Below are 21,538 nucleotides of genomic sequence, written 5' to 3' on the forward strand. Positions count from 1 at the left end.
GTTGTCATTGCTTTGTCCAAAATTTGTCCCCTACAAGTGGGAAATTGGATCCTTGTGCCATTCCTTGCATATTCCTGGGATACTCCTTCACTCAAAAGGGATACCGTTGTTTTGATCCTGTTTCTTGGAAATTCTATGTTTCCATGAATGTCTCTTTCTTTGAGAGTGAGCCTTTTTTCCCTGTTTCTCCATAGGGGGAGAGTAGGAATGAGGAGACACTGGTTCATCTCCCTCCTTTTCGTGTCTTCTTTCGTTGTCACAAAGGCCAACCAAATTCAAGAGCTGTGGAGAATCTAAAAACTGTTCCTCCAGTGCCATTAAACTCTTCGGGGGCAGATCATACTCACTCAGTTATCTTGGTTCCCATTGATGTTCCTGACCCCATTGCAATTGATACCTCTGTTGCTAATGACCTTGACCTTCCTATTGCTCACAGGAAAGGTGTTAGATCGTGCACCACTAAACACACCATTTCCCACTTTGTTTCCTATGATAACATTTCACCATCCTTTCGAGCCTTTCTCACATCCATTGACAGTGTCCCTATCCCTAAGAGTGTGGCAGAAGCTCTTTCAGTACCTGAATGGACAGATGCTATGAAGGAATAAATTAATGCCCTTCATAAAATGGCACATGGGAATTTGTAGATCTTCCTAAGGGAAAGGATCTAGTTGGATGTAAATCGGTGTTCACAGCCAAACATAGGGCTGATGGCGGCACGATGGAGATGGTGGCACGATGGAGAGGTATAAAGCTTGTTTAGTGGCAAAGGGGTTTACACAAGTGTACGGAGTTGATTATGCAAAGACTTTTGCACCCATTGCCAAGATGAACTCCATTAGAGTTCTATTCTCTCTTGCTGCTAATCTTGACTAGGATCTACATCAGCTTGATATCAAGAATGAGTTCTTGAATGGTGACCTTGAAGAGGAAGTTTACATGATACAACCCTCTGGTTTTCAGGCTCAAGGCAATGAACAAAAGGTGTTCAGGTTGAAGAAGTCTTTATACGAGCTGAAACAATCACCTGGAGCCTGGTTCAACAGAAAGGATACAAGCAATGTCAGTCTGATCACACATTGTTTGTGAAAAGAGGAGAATGTAAAATTAATGCTTTGATAGTATATGCTGATGATATAGTTATCACTGGCGACTGGAAGGATGAAATCCAAAAGTTGAAGAGTTTTCTTGCCACACAGTTTGAAGGATCTAGGTCCTCTAAGATATTTCCTAGGAATTGAAGTTGCCCGCTCAAAAACGGGTATCTTCATTTCCCAAAGAAAGTATGTCCTAGATTTACTCCAGGATACAGAATAAATGGGAGTGAAACCAGTTGACTCCCTCATTGATCCTAACCATAAATTAGGTCGCAGCCAAGGTGAACCTATCAAGGATGTGAAACAATTTCAGAGACTTATAGGGAGATTGTTATATCTTTCTATGACCCGCCCAGACATTACTTATGCAGTTGGTGTCCTTAGCCAGTTTATGCATGCCCCTATGACCACTCATCTTGAAGCAATAGAAAGAATCCTTTGATATCTTAAAAGGTTTCCAGGTGCTGGCTTGTTGTTTCAAAGGCACGGACATTTAAAAGTTGAAGTGTATGCTGATGCTGATTGGGCAGGATCCCTAAATGACAGAAAGTCAACTAGTGGCTACTATACCTTCATAGGAGGAAATCTAGTTACTTGGAGAAGCAAAAAGCAAAGTGTGGTGGCTAGATCCAGTGCTGAAGCTGAATATCGAGCAGTCACTCATGGAGTGGCTGAAATTATGTGGATAAAGAATCTTCTGAGTTATTTGCGTTTTCCAGTGGACAAACCTATGACCCTATTTTGTGAAAACGAAGCAACCATAAACATTGTTGCTAACCCTGTGCTACATAATAGAACTAAACACATCGAAGTCGACGAGCATTTTATCATAGAGAAAGTTATCACTGGGGAAGTGTGTACTCCCTTTGTTAGCTCTGAGGATCAACTTGCAGACATCTTTACAAAAGGACTACATCACTCAAGACATCATGATTTATGTGACAAGTTGGGCATTATTGACATCTATGTCCCAACTTGAGGGGGAGTGTTAACAGCTGTTATTTTTCCTTTGTATAGTACCACAGGGGTACTATTGTACTTTTGCTCCTTTTTATTTTAGTTGTTGTTGCCCTAGTATATATATTAAAATGCTGCGCCGCCAGCATCAATATTTTCAGCTTTTAATTCTCTCTTCTCTCTTCTCTCTGTTTTCTCTCTTCTTTCACTCTTCTCTCCTGCATAACAGAAGGGAAGAAATCTTTTGGAGAAAAAGATCTAGGATCAGATGGTTGATGGAAAGAGACAATAACTCAAAGTTCTTCCATAATTACACTTCAGGGAGGCGCAGGAAAAACCACATCTCAAAAATTAAAGTACATCAAAGGGAAGTGGAAGATGCGGATGAGATAACAGAAAGTTTTCTTAACCACTTCAAAGATTTCTATTCTAAAGAAAACTTCAGAAGTCTGACACTAAGTTGGGAAGGGCCAACCCTAACAGAAGAAAAGAGGAGCTGGCTTGAAAAAGACTTTCAGGAGCAAGAAGTAAGGAAAGCAGTTTTTGACATGGACGGGGACAGAGCCTCAGGACCAGATGGTTTTCCCATATTTTTCTTCCAGATCTGTTGGGATATAGTAAAAAATGATCTCATGGAGGTTTTTAAGGAATTCCACTCTTCGGATGTTGTAAATAAAGGTAACAACTCCACCTTTATCTGTCTCATTCTGAAGAAAGGAGGTGTCTTGGAAGTAAAAGATTTTAGGCCAATAAGCATAGTAGGGAGTGTGTATAAACTAGACAAAGGTGTTGGCAAATAGGATCAAAGAAAGCCTAGGAGATCTAGTCTCATCTAATCAGTTTACCTTTGTGAGAGGTAGTCAAATCGTGGACAGCATCTTAATAGCAAACGAATGTGTTGAAGAAAGAAGAGTGGAAGATCTTGAAAAGGCGTATCACAAAGTGGATTGGGATTGCCTCCTTGATGTTTTGAAACTGAGGGGTTTCGGTGCAAAATGGTTAGCTCAACATGGTTTTCAATACTCTTGAACGGAGAATCAGAAGGATATTTCAAGGCAAGCAGAGGTCTTCGACAGGGATGTCTTCTCTCCCCTTTTCTTTTTACATTGATGATGGATGTCTTTAATCAATTAGTAGACAATGCAAAAAACCTAAATTTAATAAAAGGTTTTTGAAGTAGGAAGAGAAGTCCTCAACATCTCCCACCTCCAATTTGCAGATGATATTATTACTATGGAGAATGTAACCAATGTGAAAAGGGTTCTGAATTGCTTCGAACTAGTAACTGGGCTGAGGGTCAATTACACAAAGAGTAGTATAGCAACTATTAATTCAGATGAAGAAGCTCTTTTGGAATGCATTAAAGAAGTTCTGAACTGCAGAATGGAAAATCTTCCCATTATTTATTTAGGTTTTCCCTTGGGTGAGAACCCCAGAAGTCAAAGCTTTTGGGAGCCAGTGTTGGAAAAGTGTGAAAAGAAATTAGCCACTTGGAAATGGTGTTACCTATCAAAAGGGGGGAGACTTACACTCATTAAGACTTCTCTTGAATCAGAATCCAAATTGAGAGGCTGCAAAGAGACTTCCTCTGGGAAGGTGGAGGGAGAAAGGAAATCATCTAGTGAGCTGGACTCAGACCTGTAAACCTAAAGAGGCCGGAGGTTTGGGAATTGGTAACCTAAAAGAGAAGAATACCTCCCTTCTTGGAAAATGGCTATGGAGATTCCCTACAGAGCCAAACTCTCTATTGGTAGCTGTCATCATCAGCAAATATGGGTTGGACACCAACAGTTGGGACTGCAATCTTCATTCAAACCGAGTAGTTTCATCAAGTCTTTGGAAAGGTATCATCTCAACTTATAACAGTTTTTCTCCACATGTAAGGTTTAACGTGGGTAATGGTACTAGAGTAAAATTTTGGACTGATCTGTGGTGGGGCAACTCTACTTTAGCTGATGCCTACCCCAGACTTTTTAACCACTCTTAACAAGGAAGCTACCATTTCCCAGTGCCTCTCTTTCTCCCCCACTGTGAGCAATATTAACTTGAACCTTAGAAGACCTTTAAGGGATTCGGAGATCAGTGATCTAACTGAGCTCCTTCTCTCTCTCAGAAAAGTTTACATCTCTCCTAACTCTCTAGATTCCCATGTCTGGAAACCCCACCCCATAGGTGAGTTCTCTTCCAAATCCTTCTTCAGGGTTCTGGTCACAGAAGAGAAGAGTTATAATTTTCCTTTCAAGAAGGTCTGGTGCAATTACATCCCCTCCAGTGTGTGTTATTTTGTATGGGAAGCCTACCTGAATAGGATAAACACTTGTGAGCTGCTTCAAAAGAAGAACCTTGGCAGACTAGCTATCTCCCCCCATGTCTGCATCCTTTGCCTGAGAGAAGGGGAAACAACTGATCACCTCTTCATCCACTGTCAGGAAACCAGAGACATTTGGTGTCATTTCCTCCAGCTAGCTTGGTATAGCTGGGCTTCTCCAAATCAACTTCACAACCTGATTCACCAGTGGCAAGGCAAAGGATTGAGCAAGAGAGGCAAGGTGTTTTGGCAAATAATGCTGCATGCTGTGCTTTGTGGAGTTTAAAGAAAGGAACAACTGCCTTTTTGAGAATAGGGCAAGATCAAGGCCTTCCCCTATCTCTGTAATCAGTGGCAGCCAGTTCAGACAAGTTTAAAAGAGTCTCCATAAATGACCTCAACAGGGACGCTGGTCTCTTCCTTTTCTCCTCCTCCCCCCCTCCTTCCCCCCAATCTACAGGAGGCTTCCCCTTAGGATGGAAGAAACATGGACCCTAAGCTTCGACGGAAGTGCTTCAGGTAACCCCGGATCTGCTGGTATTGGAGGAGAACTAAGGGATGAAAATGGAAACATCTGCTGGGTGTACAGCGGACCGATAGGTACAGCTGACTCTACTAAGGCTGAAGTGATGGCTGCACTTACGGGGATCCGCTTAAATCAACCGGATAGGCATTCAGAACTTAACCATAGAGGGAGATTCAGCCAACACCATAAAAAGGCTAGGAAGACAGGAGGCTGGACCATGGAGACTCAGTCACTCCCTAGCAGAAGCAAGGGATTTATTGGCTGCTTCAAATGCAAACTTGTACTGGATCCCAAGGGAGCTCAATGCTCTTGCAGATGGGTTAGCAAAATTAGGTGCTCTTTTAGAAGTTCTGTACTGCGATAAAATCCCCCCTGTGTAATTCTCAGGGGTCTGATCCCTGTTTTTCTTTCTTTTTCTCCTTGTACACCCCTCTTGTGTGCCTCTCTTTTTGTTAAGTGAAATCAGTCAACTTTTCTCAAAAAATAGAAAAAAAAAAACAGAGTGGGGTATTAGGTTAATGTAGATTGGGAGAGTTTCATATTAAAGAAGGTAAAACTTTGTATGGGAATAATTAGTTGTCTAAATGATCAAAACAAAGTGGGGTATCAGGTTAATGCGGATAGGGAGATGAAACATATGGCCAATCCAGAAGGTTCCCTACTTGATACATGGTCTGTATTGGATGGAGCATCCATCCACGTGGCAGAGCCATTGAAAAGCTCCCTACTTGATCCAATTAGGAAACTTAAAACACACATAAGCATGTTTATATTTTGTGGATCATTCACAGAAATATAAACATTTTTTTTGGTTCATGTACACCATATATCTTTATTTCTTCCATGGGAAGACAAATGAAGAAATATGCTCATGAATGCATAAAACAGGCAATTCTTTGTTGGAGAGATCTATAAAAAAATTATTTGTTGGAGAGGATATTGGATAGCAGATTTGGGTTGGTAAGGTGGATGTCTGACATGAGTTATTACCATGTAAGACTTCTTTGCAATGAATAAGAGATCATTTTCATACTATCATTATTGGAATACTTTATATAAGGTTCCATGTCTCAATTGAATGTGTGATTTTTATGTCTTCATATTATTCGCATACAGCTGTCCCCTTTCAGACTGATGTTTGGATGTGCAGGTTGAAACAGTAGCACAGTTTGGTGTAATTTTTCTTCTTTTTGCTTTGGGTCTGGAGTTCTCAGTAACAAAGGTTGGCTTGTAAAAACCTTTATTGCATGTCCTTCTCTTTCCAACTCTAGAACTTGTACATATTAACCTATGACATTGATCTCATTATTTATTCCTTTCTTATCAATGTTGTCTTTCCCAAACATTTTCAGCTCCGGGTTGTTCGAGCAGTTGCTGTTTTAGGTGGTCTACTCCAAATCTTCCTATTTATGTGCTTGTGTGGCATAACTGCTTCAGTATGTCTAATGGTTCTCAACTATTTCATTTATTGATATTTTAGTAATGCCATATTTCAACCATGGATCAGTACCTTTACCAAAAGTATTACACCTTAAATCTAAAATAACTTTTCTAAGCATGGGTACAACTGAAAAATGATTTTGTTGCCTTTCTCCACATAGGTGCAGTATATGTCCATAATTTGAAACCAGAATTGAATTAACCAGTTAACATTATAAATACTACTCTGATACAAAATTTCTTAGAGAGACTGCTCTAGGGTCTTCCCTTTTTTTGTTTTTTTTTTTTTTTTTGAATTAAGGACTAAAAGCAGGACTTGGTATGGTTTGTGGACTAGGTAATTCTTGCCACTTCTTAAAATTTGAGGTGATCACAGAAAATTTTGATTTAATCAAATTTATGAGTTTCTCCTTAAAATAAAGTAGCAAGTAATGTGAGAAAGAAATCTTCATTAACCATATTATGCATGCAAGGTTTTGACCATTTATCCATTTGTTATAATTTCTTATGGTCCAACGGCACCTTCTTGTACATTTTTACCTCATAGCATTGGTGGTTGAGGTTTTTAGTTGTTTTGATAAAATTGAGGTTCTCCCAATCCAGCAACTCTAACGTCTCAACATGGTTTCAAGGTTCATGTATATTTAACACATAATACACAAAAAGAAGCTGGGGATTACCCTTTCTTGCTTCTATTTTCTTCTATCCTATTTGCTCATGCTGTACTCTAAGGTTTATGGGTCCATGGATTTACTCCATTGCATGCCTTATAATTTCTTAGTTTCTCCTTTTGGGCTTGCAGAACTTTTAGAATGTTTCTAGGGATCTTTTCTGTTTCTCTTTCCCTTGGTCCTGATATATGCAACTGTATGTTTCTGCAGTTATGTGGTGGTAAACCTTCTGAGGGGGTATTTGTAGGTGCATTCTTGTCAATGTCTTCAACTGCAGTGGTACTTTCTGATACATGTTTTTATTCCTGACTATTGATTTGCTAGTAAATTTGTGTACTTATCAATGACATGCTTGAAATCGTTTCCAAGATTAGATATGCATTGATCTTTCAGTATGTTTGGATTAGTCATAAGCACTAAAGAAAAAGATATTTACAGTGGTGATTTTTTATATAAACATAAGTTATTGTATTTCATTCCAAAATCATCCTGCATATAGAGGTATGGTCATGTACTATGAGGGACTGTACACCCTGGGATGTATGACAAAGATACAAAAATCAGATTTAGCATAGATCTCTATCATCCTCTAGGTAAACAAAATCAAAAACTCAAAATAGGCATGGTGAGGCATCAATTTGAAGAAATCTTGATCTGTAAGCCAGGAATAGCGTTGCCACCACTCTCTGGAATGAACTTTCTGTTAACAGCTGTTATTTTTCCTACGTATATTACTGCAGGGGTACTATTGTACTTTTGCTCCTTTTTATTTTAGTTGCCGTCGCCCTAGTATATATATTAAAAGGCTACGCCGCCAGCAGCAATCTTTTGAGCTCTCAGTTCTCTCCTCTCTTTTTTCTCTCTTCTTTCACTCTTCTCTCATGCATAACATGGTATCAGAGTGGGACTACCAGATCTGAAAGGAGAAGTCGAGTGAACAGTCTTTTTTTTTCTTCGCACCAGATTTCCAGATCTGTCGCCCTCATCTGTTGTTCGGCTGATTAAAGATCTCACACATTGAAGTAACCTTTCTCTCTCTCTCTCTCTCTCTCTCTTACCTTTTTCTTTTTCTGGTCGTGTGCCAGGGCAGAACCTGTACTAGGTCTGCCGATTGGATGTGAGGTGATCAACACCTCTTTCTTTCCTTTTTTGTGAGGTCGACTGATCCCTGTGAAACTGTAGGTCGTGAGGACCTTTTTTGTGTGCTGCAACAGCAGCTTTTATGGAGAACTGTGGGTCAGAAAATGACCAGTACTTCTTGTGTGCTGCAACAACAGCTTTTATGGTGAACTGAAGGTCAGAAAGTGACCAGTACTTGCTGTAACAGTAGTCCTGTTGATGCGTATGTCAAGAGATAACCTGTATGCACTGTGACAACACTTGTGTTGAACTTGTAAGTCAAGGAATGACCTTTTAGTGCTGTAACCGGACCTATAACAACACTTTAAGGCTGTGTACCCCATTTAAGAGTTGCTTTTGAATCTGAAATCATGAGTTGTGAAGATTCTGCTACATCCGATGTTTCCTCAATGCTGAATGGAATGAGTGGGGGTGTGGACCTATCCTTTCCCATGGCTGTTATGAATAAAAAGTCAAAATGGACTCAAGATCTGAATAAGAAGCAAGGTTCAGATATGAATAAAAAGTCAAGACAGCAAGGTACAAGAAAACACACTATGGCAAACATGGCTACTCAGGAGAATCAGCCCCCCATTCATATTGTGACTCAGGCACATTCATCTGGATCTAACCCAAGGGAGGATATTATAAATTCCTTCTGGGCCATTTAGAGTTCTATGGTAGAGCGATTTGTCAAATGGATGCTCCTCCCTCAACTTCATTTACGTCTACATTAGGCAACTCTGCCACAACTTTCCATGTTGCTTCTCATAACCCTGACGCTCCCTGGATCATTGATTCAGGAGCGTGAAAACACATGATTGGTACGTCTTCTTACTTTCAAACCTATCACCTTCTTTCTGGAAGAGACAAGGTGAGACTAGCTGATGGATCATATACTACCATAGCTGGTCAAGGAACCATTTCTCTCCCTCTTGGCCTTACCCTCTCAGATGTTTTACATGTTCTGAAAGTTCCTCTTAATTTGTTCTCTACTAGTAGTATTACTAATTCCTTAAATTGCTCAGTGACCTTTTTCCCTTCTTACTGTGTGATCCAGGATCCGGCCTCGGGGAGGACGATTGGTAGAGGATGTATGGTTGATGGACTTTACATGTTGGAGAATAAGGCTGGTCTTCAAATCAGAGTCTAAGAGTCAAGTTTATTTATGGCAATGTTGTCTTGGTCATTTATCTTTTGAGTCTTTGAAAGTGGTGTTTCTAGAATTGTTTAAATCAGTGTCCGTTTCAGATTTCTCTTGTCAAACTTGTCAATTGAGTAAGCAGTGTAGAACTCATTTTCTTCCAACAAATAATAAATCTGAATTTCCTTTTCACATTGTTCATTCTGATGTGTGAGGCCCTGTTACTTTACCATCTAAGAGTGGCTACAAGTATTTTACTACCATTATCGATGACTATTCTAGATATACATGGGTATATCCCTTGCGAACCAGGGATGAAATACCAAAAATTATCCAAGATTTTTCAGCGGATGATCTTCACCCAATTTCAAACTGAAATCTAAATTTTTCAGTCAAATAATGCCAAAGAGTATTTTCATAGTGATCTCACAGAATTTTTTGCGTCATGTGGTTCTCTTCACCGTAGCTCTTGTGCCCGAACACCACAACAAAATGGTGTTGCTGAAAGAAAGAACCAACACCTCCTTGAAGTGGCCTAGGGTTGACTACTCCATATGAATGTCACAAAACGCTTTTGGCTTGAGGCTGTCCTTTGTGCTACCTACCTCATCAACCGTATGCCCTCTCGTTGGTTAGAGTGCAAAGCCCCACATCAGCTTCTCTTTCCTAAGGCCTCCCTTCTTCTCATTCCTCCTCGTGTGTTTGGCTGTCATTGCTTTGTCCAAAATTTGTCCCCCACTCATGGGAAATTGGATCCTCGTGCTATTCTTTTCATATTCCTGGGTACTCTTTCACTCAGAAGGGATACCGTTGTTTTGATCATGTCTCTCGGAAATTCTATGTTTCCATGGATGTTCCTTTCTTTGAGAGTGAGCCCTTTTTCCCTGTTTCTCCTCGGGGGGGGAGTAGGAATGAGGAGAAACTGGTTCAACTCCCTCGTCTTCCTGATCCTCCTTTTCGTGTCTTCTTCCATCAGCACAAAGGCCAACCAAATTCAAGAGCTGTGGAGAATCTAAAAATTGTTCCTCCAGTGCCATTAAACTCTTCGGGGACAGATCATGCTCACTCAGGTATCTTGGTTCCCATTGATGTTCCTGACCCCATTGCAATTGATACCTCTGTTGCTAATGACCTTGACCTTCATATTGCTCACAGGAAAGGTGTTAGATCGTGCACCACTAAACACCTCATTTTCCACTTTGTTTCCTATGAAAACATTTCACCCTCTCTTCGAGCCTTTCTCACATCCATTGACAGTGTTCCTATCCCTAAGAATGTGGCAGAAGCTCTTTCAGTACCTGAATGGACATATGCTATGAAGGAATAAATTAATGCCCTTCATAAAAATGGTACATGGGAACATGTAGATCTTCCTAAGGGAAAGGATCCAGCTGGATGTAAATGGGTGTTCACAGTCAAACATAGGGTTGATGGCACGATGGAGAGGTATAAAGCTCGTTTAGTGGCAAAGGGGTTTACACAAGTGTACGGAGTTGATTATGCAGAGACTTTTGCACCCGTTGCCAAGACGAACTCTATTAGAGTTCTATTCTCTCTTGCCGCTAATCTTGACTGTGATCTACATCAGCTTGATATCAAGAATGCATTCTTGAAAGGTGACCTTGAAGAGGAAGTTTACATGATACAACCCCCTAGTTTTCAGGCTCAAGGCAATGAACAAAAGATCTGCAGGTTGAAGAAGTCTTTATACGGGCTGAAACAATCACCGAGAGCCTGGTTCAACAGAAAGGATACAAGCAATGTCAATCTGATCACGCATTGTTTATGAAAAGAGGAGAAGGTAAAATTGTTGCTTTGATGGTATATGTTGATGATATAATTATCACTAGCGACTGGAAGGATGAAATCCAAAAGTTGAAGAGTTTTCTTGCCACACAGTTTGAAATAAAGGATTTAGGTCCTCTAAGATATCTCCTAGGAATTGAAGTTGCCCGCTCAAAAAGGGGTATCTTCATTTCCTAGAGGAAGTATGCCCTAGATTTACTCCAAGATACATGAAAAATGGGAGTGAAGCCAATTGATTCCCCCATTGATCCTAACCATAAATTAGGTGACATCCAAGGTGAACCTATCAAGGATGTGAAACAGTTTTAGAGACTTATAGGGAGATTATTATATCTTTCTATGACCCGCCCAGACATTACTTATGCAGTTGGTGTCCTTAGCCAGTTCATGCATGCCCCTATGACCACTCATCTTGAAGCAACAAAAAGAATCATTCGATACCTTAAAAGGTTTCCAGGTGCTGGCTTGTTGTTTCAAAGGCACAGACATTTGAATGTTGAAGTGTATACTGATGCTGATTGGGCAAGATCTCTAAATGATAGAAAGTCAACTAGTGGCTACTGTACCTTCATAGGAAGAAATGTAGTTACCTGGAGAAGCAAAAAGCAAAGTGTGGTGGCTAGATCCAGTGCTGAAGCTGAATATCGAGCAATGGCTCATGGAGTGGCTGAAATTATGTGGATAAAGAATATGTTGAGTGAGTTGGGTTTTCCAGTGGATAGACCTATAACCTTATTTTGTGATAACAAAGCAGCCATAAACATTGCTGCTAACCCTATGCTACATGGTAGAACTAAACACATCGAAGTCGACAAGCATTTTATCATAGAGAAAGTTATCACTGGGGAAGTGTGTCCTCCCTATGTTAGCTATGAGGCTCAATTTGCAGACATCTTTACAAAAGGACTACACCACTCAAGACATCATGATTTATGTGACAAGTTGGGCATGATTGACATCTATGTCCCAACTTGAGGGGGAGTTTTAACAGCTATTATTTTTCCTATGTATAGTACCGCAGGGGTACTATTGTATTTTTGGTCCTTTTTATTTTAGTTGTTGTCGCCCTAGTATATATATTAAAAAGTTGCGCTGCCAGCAGTAATCTTTGAGCTCTCAGTTCTCTCTTCTCTCTTTTCTCTCTTCTTTCATTCTTCTCTCCCGCATAACACTTTCTTTTTACATTTCTGTGAAACAAATAAGATGAGGTATCCTGCTAGCAAATAGGGTGTGTAGAAGTTTAGTTTTAAGATTTCATGTGAAACAGGCCCATATCTGTTCCTAGTTGTTTCTGATGAGGGCCACAATGACTTGAGTACAGCTAGACCGGAAGAAGTTGTTATTGAAAAAGATACTGTGGTGGTTGATGTCCAGTTCATTGAGAAAAACACAGTTACTGGAACTGGAAAGGGTCAATGAGAATCCTTCTTGTTTGCTGGAGTTCAGGAAGAATGTTTTAGCAAGTAGAAGACTAAAACAGAGAAAGCATTGAGATGTTTTGGTTTCAAAGGTTTTCGCTAGACTAAAAGGGGGTCTATTTGGGTTTAGACCAGGCAAGAAGTTATTGAAGATCAAGAAAGCCTGAAGAAGAGTTTAGTGGTTTAAAGGTTGCAGTTTTCGAGGGTGGCTTTGTTCCTGTTCTTGTTGAGAGAGGGTGTTGTTTTTGTGGGGTTTGAAGTGGGTTTGTCTTGTTCTGTCTTTGAAGTTGTGTTTGCTTTGGGCTGTTTTGTGATTTTGGTTGTTGTGAGTGTTTGTTTTTAGGTGGTTTGTTGGGTTTCTATTGGTCTTATGCTGAGTTGAAGTTTGTTTTTTCTTCTCTCTTGAGTGACATCTGGTCACTCTCCTTTATACTTTCTTTTTTCCTTTTAATAAATTTTATTTTATTACTGATGTGGGCTGATTTGGCCCTTTAGTGATGGTGTGCTATGTGGCAATCCCAGAATCGTCGCATGACACCCTAGCACCACGTAGGCGATGACTTGCCTTATCCAAAATGATGGAGACCTACTCAGAACCACGCTGGATGTGCCTCGCACGCCCTAAGGGCGCTTAATCACCACATTGCTATGGTCGACCTGTAGACACCTCCTCAGGATCGGGACGGCCACCTTAGGATTGAGCTTGAGACCAATGTTTTAAAATGCGGAGGCGTGACGCAAGGTGTTCCACTACCTAGAGACGTGAGGCATAGTTCAGAACGCAAGAGGCGTAAGCCCTCCAAAACACAAGGAGGTGTAAGCCTCCTTAAAAGGAGGGGGGTTAGGAGGAGGATGGAGAGGAAGGGGGATTTCATTTTTTCTTTATTTTTAATAAAAATCTTTTATATTAAGAAGAATAAAGATGCATAACATTTGTTGGGCTGCATCGAGAAGGGGGCGGGGGGGTCTAGGGGCTTCGCCCCCCAGCTGAAGGGTCAGGGGCAAACCACTTTCTATCCCCTTATCTTTTCTTCCCTTCCCTTTTCCTTTCCTTCGGGGGGGTCTAGGGGCTTCGCCCCCCAGCTGAAGGGTTAGGCAAACCACTTTCTATCCCCTTATCTTTTCTTCCCTTCCCTTTTCCTTTCCTTTTCTTTCCTTTTCTCTTTTTTTCTTCTCTTTTAGCACTGCTTGAGACCTTGGCACAAAGGGAGACCTCCCACCAAGGTCTCATCGACCAAACTGAGGTCCAGGTAGCAACCTGCCTACACCTCCGTCGATTTGACAAACTAGCGACCTACCTCCACCAACCTAACAAAGACCCAACTGGCGACTAACCTTCACCAACCTGACGACGTAAGATCTCGATAGGATTAGGTTGGCAGAAGAGGCAACCTACCTCCGCCAACCTAAGTACCTAACGAAGACTCAAGTGGCAGCCTACCTTCGCCGACCTGACGGCGTAAGATCTCGACAGGACTAGATTGACAGAAGAGGCAACCTACCTCTGTCGACCTAACGAAGACTCATGTGATGACCTCATCACGACCGAGCTAGGGACCTTGACATTAAGGGTGACATCCTCCGAGACCCTACCGAGTCACCGACCTAACTGGGACCCAGTTGGCGACCTGCCTAATGCCTCGGGCTATCGTCTCAAATTTCCCTGGGATCACAACGCCACGTCGAAAGAGCCGGTTATCACCCCACCTGCTTCGAGCACGACTGGATAAGCACTATCTACTTACGTGGAGTCCACCTCCAGGCGTGAAACCACCTTCGAACTAGACAAGCTGGAGATCTCGGACGTGCTTCGTGAGCCTCACGACAACTTGCCTATATAAAAGTGTCCCCTTCCTCAAAAAAGGTACGTGTGATTTAGCTCTCAAGCATACTAGCTCTCTCTTTATAGCTCTCCAAGAACTTATCGCTAACTTAAGCATCGGAGTGCCCACCCTAGGTGAAGCAACCCAGACACTTTGATCTCTCTCTTCTTGTAGCTCGACTAGGCGACCTATGTAGTCCGTCGTCCGAGCTGTCCACCAGTAGGGAGCATTAGATCGTGCACCATTAATTACCAAAAAAAATGTTATATTGGGCTATTGGTTTATTGGATCCTTGCTTCAAAGGACTTTGATGAGGAGTCCTATTGTGATATCTAAAGTGATAAGAATATTGCATGGCCATTCTTTTCATTCATGAATTGCCTGTTGTATAAAGCATGTCATAACCCATCTTTGACCCATTGACCCAAATAGTTGAACTGTTGACTTATTCAACCCATTCACTTGGTTACCATTTTTTTCTATTATTTTATTTACTTGAATTGTTTTACTGTTATGGCATCACAGGTTGATCCATTGACCCGGATGGTTGAACCAGCCCATCACCAAGAGGGAAATTCAACCTCTGGGTTAGGTTCTAAAACATAGGTTGAGATAAAGAGATGTTTGTAAGGTAATCCAAGTCCACTAAATAGTGGTGCATTGATCAAAGATGGAATGTTCCTCAAACATGTATTTAGCAATTAGCACACTGCTGGGGGATTGCAATTCTGAAAAGTAAAAAGTTTTACTCTTTTTAATGTTTCAAGTTAGATTAGTTCTGGATCTTTGCAGTCTAGACATTATATAGTGAGTTGCCCAGCATTATTTAATGAGCCTTTTTGAAGGGGAAGAAAACACATCTTCAGGTATCTAGCATAACTCCACTACTTAATCCTGTATTCGCAGTTGTCAAGGTGATGCCTAGGCAACAAGATGCCCTTGGAGGGTTGCCTTTGCTTAACACTAGTTTCTTTGTATTATTTTCTTATTTGTGAGGGTTCAAACAACAGTCAACACACACATTCCTGTATGCTGTCTTGAACCCTCAAGCTTGTCAAAACCTGAAACAACAAGTAAGGAAGAACTTAAAATTTTGTCCAATCAACACATTTTTCTTCTTCCACCTTTTCTTTTCTCCTTTTCCTATTAAAAAAATAGGGGCTCAGCCCCTTGTTTTCTGAAATTTCTTTTCTTTCTTCTTTTTCTCATGGATATGTTAATTTTCTATACTTTAACATGAAGTTCATATTTTTCTTATGAAAATTATAGATAATTATTAAGGAAATATGGTTGCTAGTTGCTAAGGAACCTAAGGAACTACCCTAGGATATATCGTTTTTACTTAAAAAAAAATCCATTGCCTAGGCGACTGGGCGACAAGGTCCTCCCCTATCACCTAGCCTTGCCTTGGTGCCTTGAAAACTATGTGTGTATTTAAATACCTTGCTTCCCCATGGAGGCCAGACAATTCTGTTGCACTATCTTGCACTTTGCAAAGTGGTTTTATAATTTTCTCAAGTTTAAATTAATAACTAACGTTTTCATATACGACACTCTTCCTTGTTCTTTGTTTTGTGGATAGACTTTTATCTTGCTCCCAATTCAACGAAAAGGCACTCTTCTGATTCACTACCTACCCACCCACCCACCCACACACACACACACACACACGAGGGGAGCAGCTTTGTGGACATTTTGGAATAGAAACATGTGATGAAATAGGATACAATCAAAATTGTCACATGGTATTTACAGAGAAATACAGAACCATCTTTTTTTATGTATCTTTTTCTTGGGAATGTAGATTGTAGACAGGCCCACAAGAGGGTAAAGGTACCCTAGCTTGTAACTTTTCTTTCTTGATCACTTCTTTTCTCCTACTCTCTTTCTATTTTCTTGTAATGTTCCATTGTTATTATCAGAAATTTCTTGTTACTAATACAATGAAGAATAAGAGAAAGAGTATATCTGATGTGTGGCATCTTATCTGCATCCAGGTTTTGAAGTTTCTGATGGAAAGAAATAGTATTAATGCCCTTCATGGTCAAGTTACAATTGGAACCCTCATTCTTCAGGTATTGAGCACTGCCAACTTATCTTGCAATCATGAATGGTATCTATAATCCAATAGAAAATAGGAGAAGAAGCTGAGAAGACAAGAAGAAGAAGATAGTCAAAAGATTGAAAATTTCCAAAAATTTGGTCTGGTGGGTCCCTTATTTGTATTTATATTAGGGTGGCATCACTTAATAAAAAAAGAATAAAAAGGCAATTTCTGTGCCTGTGGCAATCTGACTCTAGTATTACAACACTCCCCTCAAGTTGGGCTGTAGATGTCAATCATACCCAACTTGTTACAGATTTCGCTGCTCCTGCAAAGAACACAACTCTTTTGTTAAAACATCAACAAGCTGATCCTCTGTGTTAACATAAGGATTATACACCTCTCTCTTCTCAATTTTTTTTCTGGATGAAGTGCTTATCAAATTCAATATGCTTAGTCCTGTCATAGAGGACTGGATTAGTCTTCATGTTAATAGCTGCTTTGTTATCACAATACAAAAACATAGCGCTGTTTACAGTAAAACCAAGTTCCTCAAGGAGGTTTACATAGATCATACAAACCCAACAAAGAACATGGGAAGTTCTAGGAAAACTTTAAACTTCCATCTAAACAAACTGATTGCCACAAAGAATGGTTCTCTTGGTCCCATGACCAAGAAACAGTAAAAAAGGAGGGGAAAAAGGATTTCAGACCAACCTGGGTTCTTGTAATATGCTTCCCAATCAGAAAACAGAGAGGTTTGAGAGTAGAAAATGGATAAAGTTGAAGCTGATCAAGATCCCTGCTCTGATAGGACTAATACCATATAATCCAATAGAAAACAAGAGAAGTAGATGGGAAGAAGAGAAGAGAACAAAAAGAGAGTCAAAATTTTGAAAACTCCCAAGAAATTGAGCTGGCAGGGGCCCTTATTTGTATTTATATTACGGTGACATCACTTAACAAAAAGGAATACAAAGACAATTATGCCCCTATGGCAATCTAACTCTAGTATTACAACAGTATCATAATTAATGTAAAACGTTATAACAATTACTAGGAGTTCAGAAATCAGTTTAGAGTAGAAATGCTTTTCTACTGTTGCACTTTCAAGTGGGGAATATTTGTTATTCTTTATGAGAGAATGAATGCATATACAAAAAACTTCATGCTTGAATCCTGAGTTTTCTTTTCCTGCCAGGATTGCGCTGTTGGTTTGCTGTTTGCACTGTTACCTGTTCTGGGTGGTTCTTCTGGGATTCTTCAAGGAGTAATATCCATGACTAAGTTGTAAGTAAAGGACCCACATATTCCCCTCCTCCTTCTGTTAGTGCTTTTGCTGCTTAATTCAATTAAACAAATTTTGGCTTTTCCTCATGCATGAAAAGAAGGTATTAGTTTTATGGTTCCTGATAAGACCATACATCTCTGTATCTGAAGAAAATTCTAAGATTGTTTGGTGTTACACTTTTATTTTGTTGGAGGATTATTTTTTTTTCTTGACTTTTATTAATGTGCATTACTACACCTAAGATGCACTTTTCTAGAACTGCAGGCGTTGCTCTAACCTTAAGGATGACATGCCTGTGGCCATATCAATGTGTCTATTTAAAGAAATAGACACTAAAAATATATTCATTTAACACTTAAAACTTAGGAAGAAAATTATTGTTTGGATTGGTTGAAAAGGGAAATTATTAATTGAATAGCCTAAGGTTATTTGTAGCCAATGCAAATGTGAAATAAGGAGGAAGAGATCATCCTTATTTTCAGTCAAGGATGCCAAAATGCATGAACATCCAAACTCCATAATTAGAGGTTTTTTTTTTCCTCCAGGCACAAATTAAAAGGCACTGACTAAAGGATGCCAAAGTGCATGAATACCCCAAACATGGTTGGCACAAATTGATAGTGCCAACAACATTTTGTGGTACATCCAAGTAGCTCCCTGATCTCTGTATTGATATTATTACCTATTCTTGTGGTTAGAATAAGCAATTGCTGTATGTTGTCATTCAAGGTGAACGTGATAATTCACACCCGAGATATTTGGTATTGTTGTATCAAGCAATGGCTATTAATTAGTAGATCATTCTCTGTTCCAGGTTGGTCCTGCTGATTACATTTTTGGCCATTTTGTCAATATTTTCTCGCACATGTGTACCCTGGTTTCTTAAGCTGATGATAAGCCTGTCATCACAGGTATGGATTCCATAAATGATAGGATTAAAATTGCTTACTTTCTGTTTCAGCATGTTTTGACTGAAGTTTGTATCTGTGCAGACTAATGAACTTTATCAGCTTGCTTCAGTGGCATTTTGTTTACTTGTTGCTTGGGTTTGTGCCACTTCTTAGAACTTGGACTGATGCATGTCTTGCTTTTGCTTCAGTATACTTGTTTGTTTTATTTTGTGTTGTGATAATAATTGCTGCACTGACAGCTTTCGTAATGGTTAAGTTCTTGCTTTGAAAGTATTTATTATATGAAATCTTTAGAGTTCTTACAAGTTTGCAGAGAAAGAACCTCAAGTCATTATTTCATAAGCTTGTTGGCAGTCTTTTACTATAAAAAGTCATGATGCTTATGAGTGCCTGACCATATCTTTAGTGGCTCTGCCAGCTGCACAATGTTAGGTAGTTGTTTTTTATTTCAAAAACAAAACCAACCTTGTTGTCAAAAACCCCTCTAGTGTAGTTGAAATTTTCAAATTCTGACAAAAATGACCTTCCTTTACAAGTACTTTGCATCTTTTCATATTTATTGGTTAAAGAAAATTAGATTTATCTTCATGTTATTTTCATGCCCATTAATAATTGTTATACTTGGATGAAACTAGAGATTCAGGAACTGCAATGTCCTGAGTCAAGTTTTAAGATTTTAAACTCTCACTACTCAAGTCGGTTACCTTCACATTGGTGTAGTTTTTTATACTTCAATGTCTAATTGTAAAGAAAGCTAGATGTGCTTTTCTGAATGAGACTTCCGCACTATGTTCTTCTCCCTTCTTTTCTCCATCCACCAGCTTTTAGTGCCCAGAACTATTGAGTGGATGAATCTGTTTTGGTGGCACCTGCCACACCCTGCAACCAGCCTCTCTCCTTTGCTCCTATCTTTACACTACAATGCTTTCAGCTTTTTATCATCATAGTTTCTGTGAAATGTTGTGACCATTTATTCATCTGACCTAACTTTTCATTTTTTTTTCTCTTTCTTATTTACCATTTCAGTGCAGTGATAAGCTTGGTCTAAGTCTTGAACTAGGCTCCTTTGCTGCGGGCGTGATGATATCAACCACCGATCTTGCACAACATACACTTGAACAGGCAAGATTATTTTCTTCTTTTTTTATTAGCATTCTTGGATGATGAACTTTCTGCCTCCAAGATTCAGCATATTGAGGAGAATTTCTGGGAAAGTTTTAGATAATATGTTTCTCTCTCTCTCTCGTATGCCTTTCTTCCATAAATGGAATTAAACTTTCCATTTCTGCTTATGAAGATGACCATAATTATTTAGGACATTGAGTCATTCCTGTAATGCTGTTTTCCATTGGGATTATGATACATGCTCTATAATTGCAATTGACTTCTCAACAATTGAAATATGATCAATTGATCATTCATTATGTAGTGATTCAGGGCATTTTCTTGAAAATTTTAATTATCAACATTGCAATTCCGGGATTTATAATTATTTTATCAACTTTTTGGTTGGTAAATGGGCAAACTATTCCTCTGGTATTTTGGGTGGTTGGTTGAATGTTATGGAGGATGAACACTGTCTTACTGGTATATGCACTGTGCCAGATATACTTGGGCAAATATTTGGTTGGCTTTAGCAGATAAAGTGGCTTCAAGCACACACTAATTTTTTTTTTAATATTTTGCAGGTTGAGCCCATTCGCAACTTCTTTGCCGCTCTTTTTCTTGCCAGCATTGGAATGCTCATTCATGTCCATTTCCTTTGGAACCATGTTGATATTTTACTAGCAGCTGTTATATTAGTGATCATTATAAAAACACTTGTGATAGCCATAGTTGTTAAAGGATTTGGCTACAACAACAGGACTTCACTTCTTGTAAGATATTTGCATACTTGGATATTTATTATCTTGGAACCATCATATATCACATTTAATGATGGAACTTTGATTCTCCTATATTTATAGGTTGGGATGTCTCTGGCACAAATTGGGGAATTTGCCTTTGTTCTTCTCAGTCGTGCATCTAATCTTCATTTGGTTGAGGTTAACACCCCCCTCCCCCCTGCCCAATTACTTTTCTTTTCTCCAGAGAGTGATCTTATATCAGATTAATGTCTCCTAGCTCACAGACAACAGATAATCTGCAGACAATGTCTTTCATAACTAAAATGTGCATGTATTTGTATGTTCGTAGTAAAATTATATTAGACATTTTGTCAATAACTAAGTTTTCACCTTTACAGGGGAAACTGTATCTGCTGCTTCTTGGTACAACAGCTCTTAGTCTGGTACGTGGTGCTTTTGGTATCATATTACAAGCGATATAACGTGTTTTGCATGTAACATCTTGCCATTTTTCAGTGCCAGATTTTGGCAGTCTAGGCACAGAAATTATTGAGTTGTAGAACATCCCTGTCAACAATTCTGCATAAGCCAAATTTAGGTAATGGTGGGTTTGGAGGTGTCAGGTGTGTACAGGACAAGTTTTTATTGTGTTTGTTTGTTGAGGGTATTTTCTGTGGATGTCCAACTCAGCTGGCCATGCCAGACCAACCTGACAATCTGATTTGCTCAAATGGATGGAGAAATGAGGCAAGTAGTCTGGCAATAGAGTAGAGGTTTGGTGTCTGCGGAGGTGGATCAAGGACAAAAGAGGCATACCTGCAGAAGAAAAGACAGATGGTGGCATGATGGGGGATGCAAGCTGGGGCTCTCATTCCAGTCCCTCTTTCAGACTGCCTCCCAAAAAGAAAGGGTGGTAGCAATGTAGCTTCCCTTCATTGCCTCAAGGGCTATCCTTGCAATCCTGAGAACGGCGACCTGCAATGACATGGGCTTCAGGATGAGGACATTGCAGCCAAAAGCTGGCCATGCTCATCCTGAACAGTGGCGGGTAGAAGACCAGCCAGTTTTTGTGGCAGGTTGTGTGGGCTTTGTTACCCTCAAAACGTGCTGTGATCCTTCTCTTTTTCTCTCACCTC

At 39.8% G+C, this 21,538-nt stretch overlaps 1 protein-coding gene across 2 annotated transcripts in view; it reads left to right on the forward strand.

The window, feature by feature from the left end:
- LOC148842381 (K(+) efflux antiporter 4-like) overlaps nucleotides 1–21,538 on the forward strand; it is a 55,878-nt gene that overhangs the window by 23,654 nt on the left and 10,686 nt on the right. For both annotated transcript variants that reach the window (XM_088957756.1, XM_088957757.1), the window contains exons 8-18: nucleotides 6,039–6,110; nucleotides 6,241–6,324; nucleotides 7,210–7,278; nucleotides 16,307–16,384; nucleotides 17,555–17,643; nucleotides 18,459–18,555; nucleotides 18,637–18,690; nucleotides 19,582–19,677; nucleotides 20,244–20,432; nucleotides 20,523–20,600; nucleotides 20,801–20,845. In XM_088957756.1, coding sequence (XP_088813882.1) covers nucleotides 6,039–6,110; nucleotides 6,241–6,324; nucleotides 7,210–7,278; nucleotides 16,307–16,384; nucleotides 17,555–17,643; nucleotides 18,459–18,555; nucleotides 18,637–18,690; nucleotides 19,582–19,677; nucleotides 20,244–20,432; nucleotides 20,523–20,600; nucleotides 20,801–20,845 — 951 coding nt within the window. The remainder of the gene's footprint in view (nucleotides 1–6,038; nucleotides 6,111–6,240; nucleotides 6,325–7,209; nucleotides 7,279–16,306; nucleotides 16,385–17,554; nucleotides 17,644–18,458; nucleotides 18,556–18,636; nucleotides 18,691–19,581; nucleotides 19,678–20,243; nucleotides 20,433–20,522; nucleotides 20,601–20,800; nucleotides 20,846–21,538) is intronic.

Source organism: Nelumbo lutea, chromosome 8 (genome assembly GCF_056320005.1).
Source record: "Nelumbo lutea isolate HS-2025 chromosome 8, American lotus-T2T, whole genome shotgun sequence".
In the NCBI taxonomy this organism is placed as follows: domain Eukaryota; kingdom Viridiplantae; phylum Streptophyta; class Magnoliopsida; order Proteales; family Nelumbonaceae; genus Nelumbo; species Nelumbo lutea.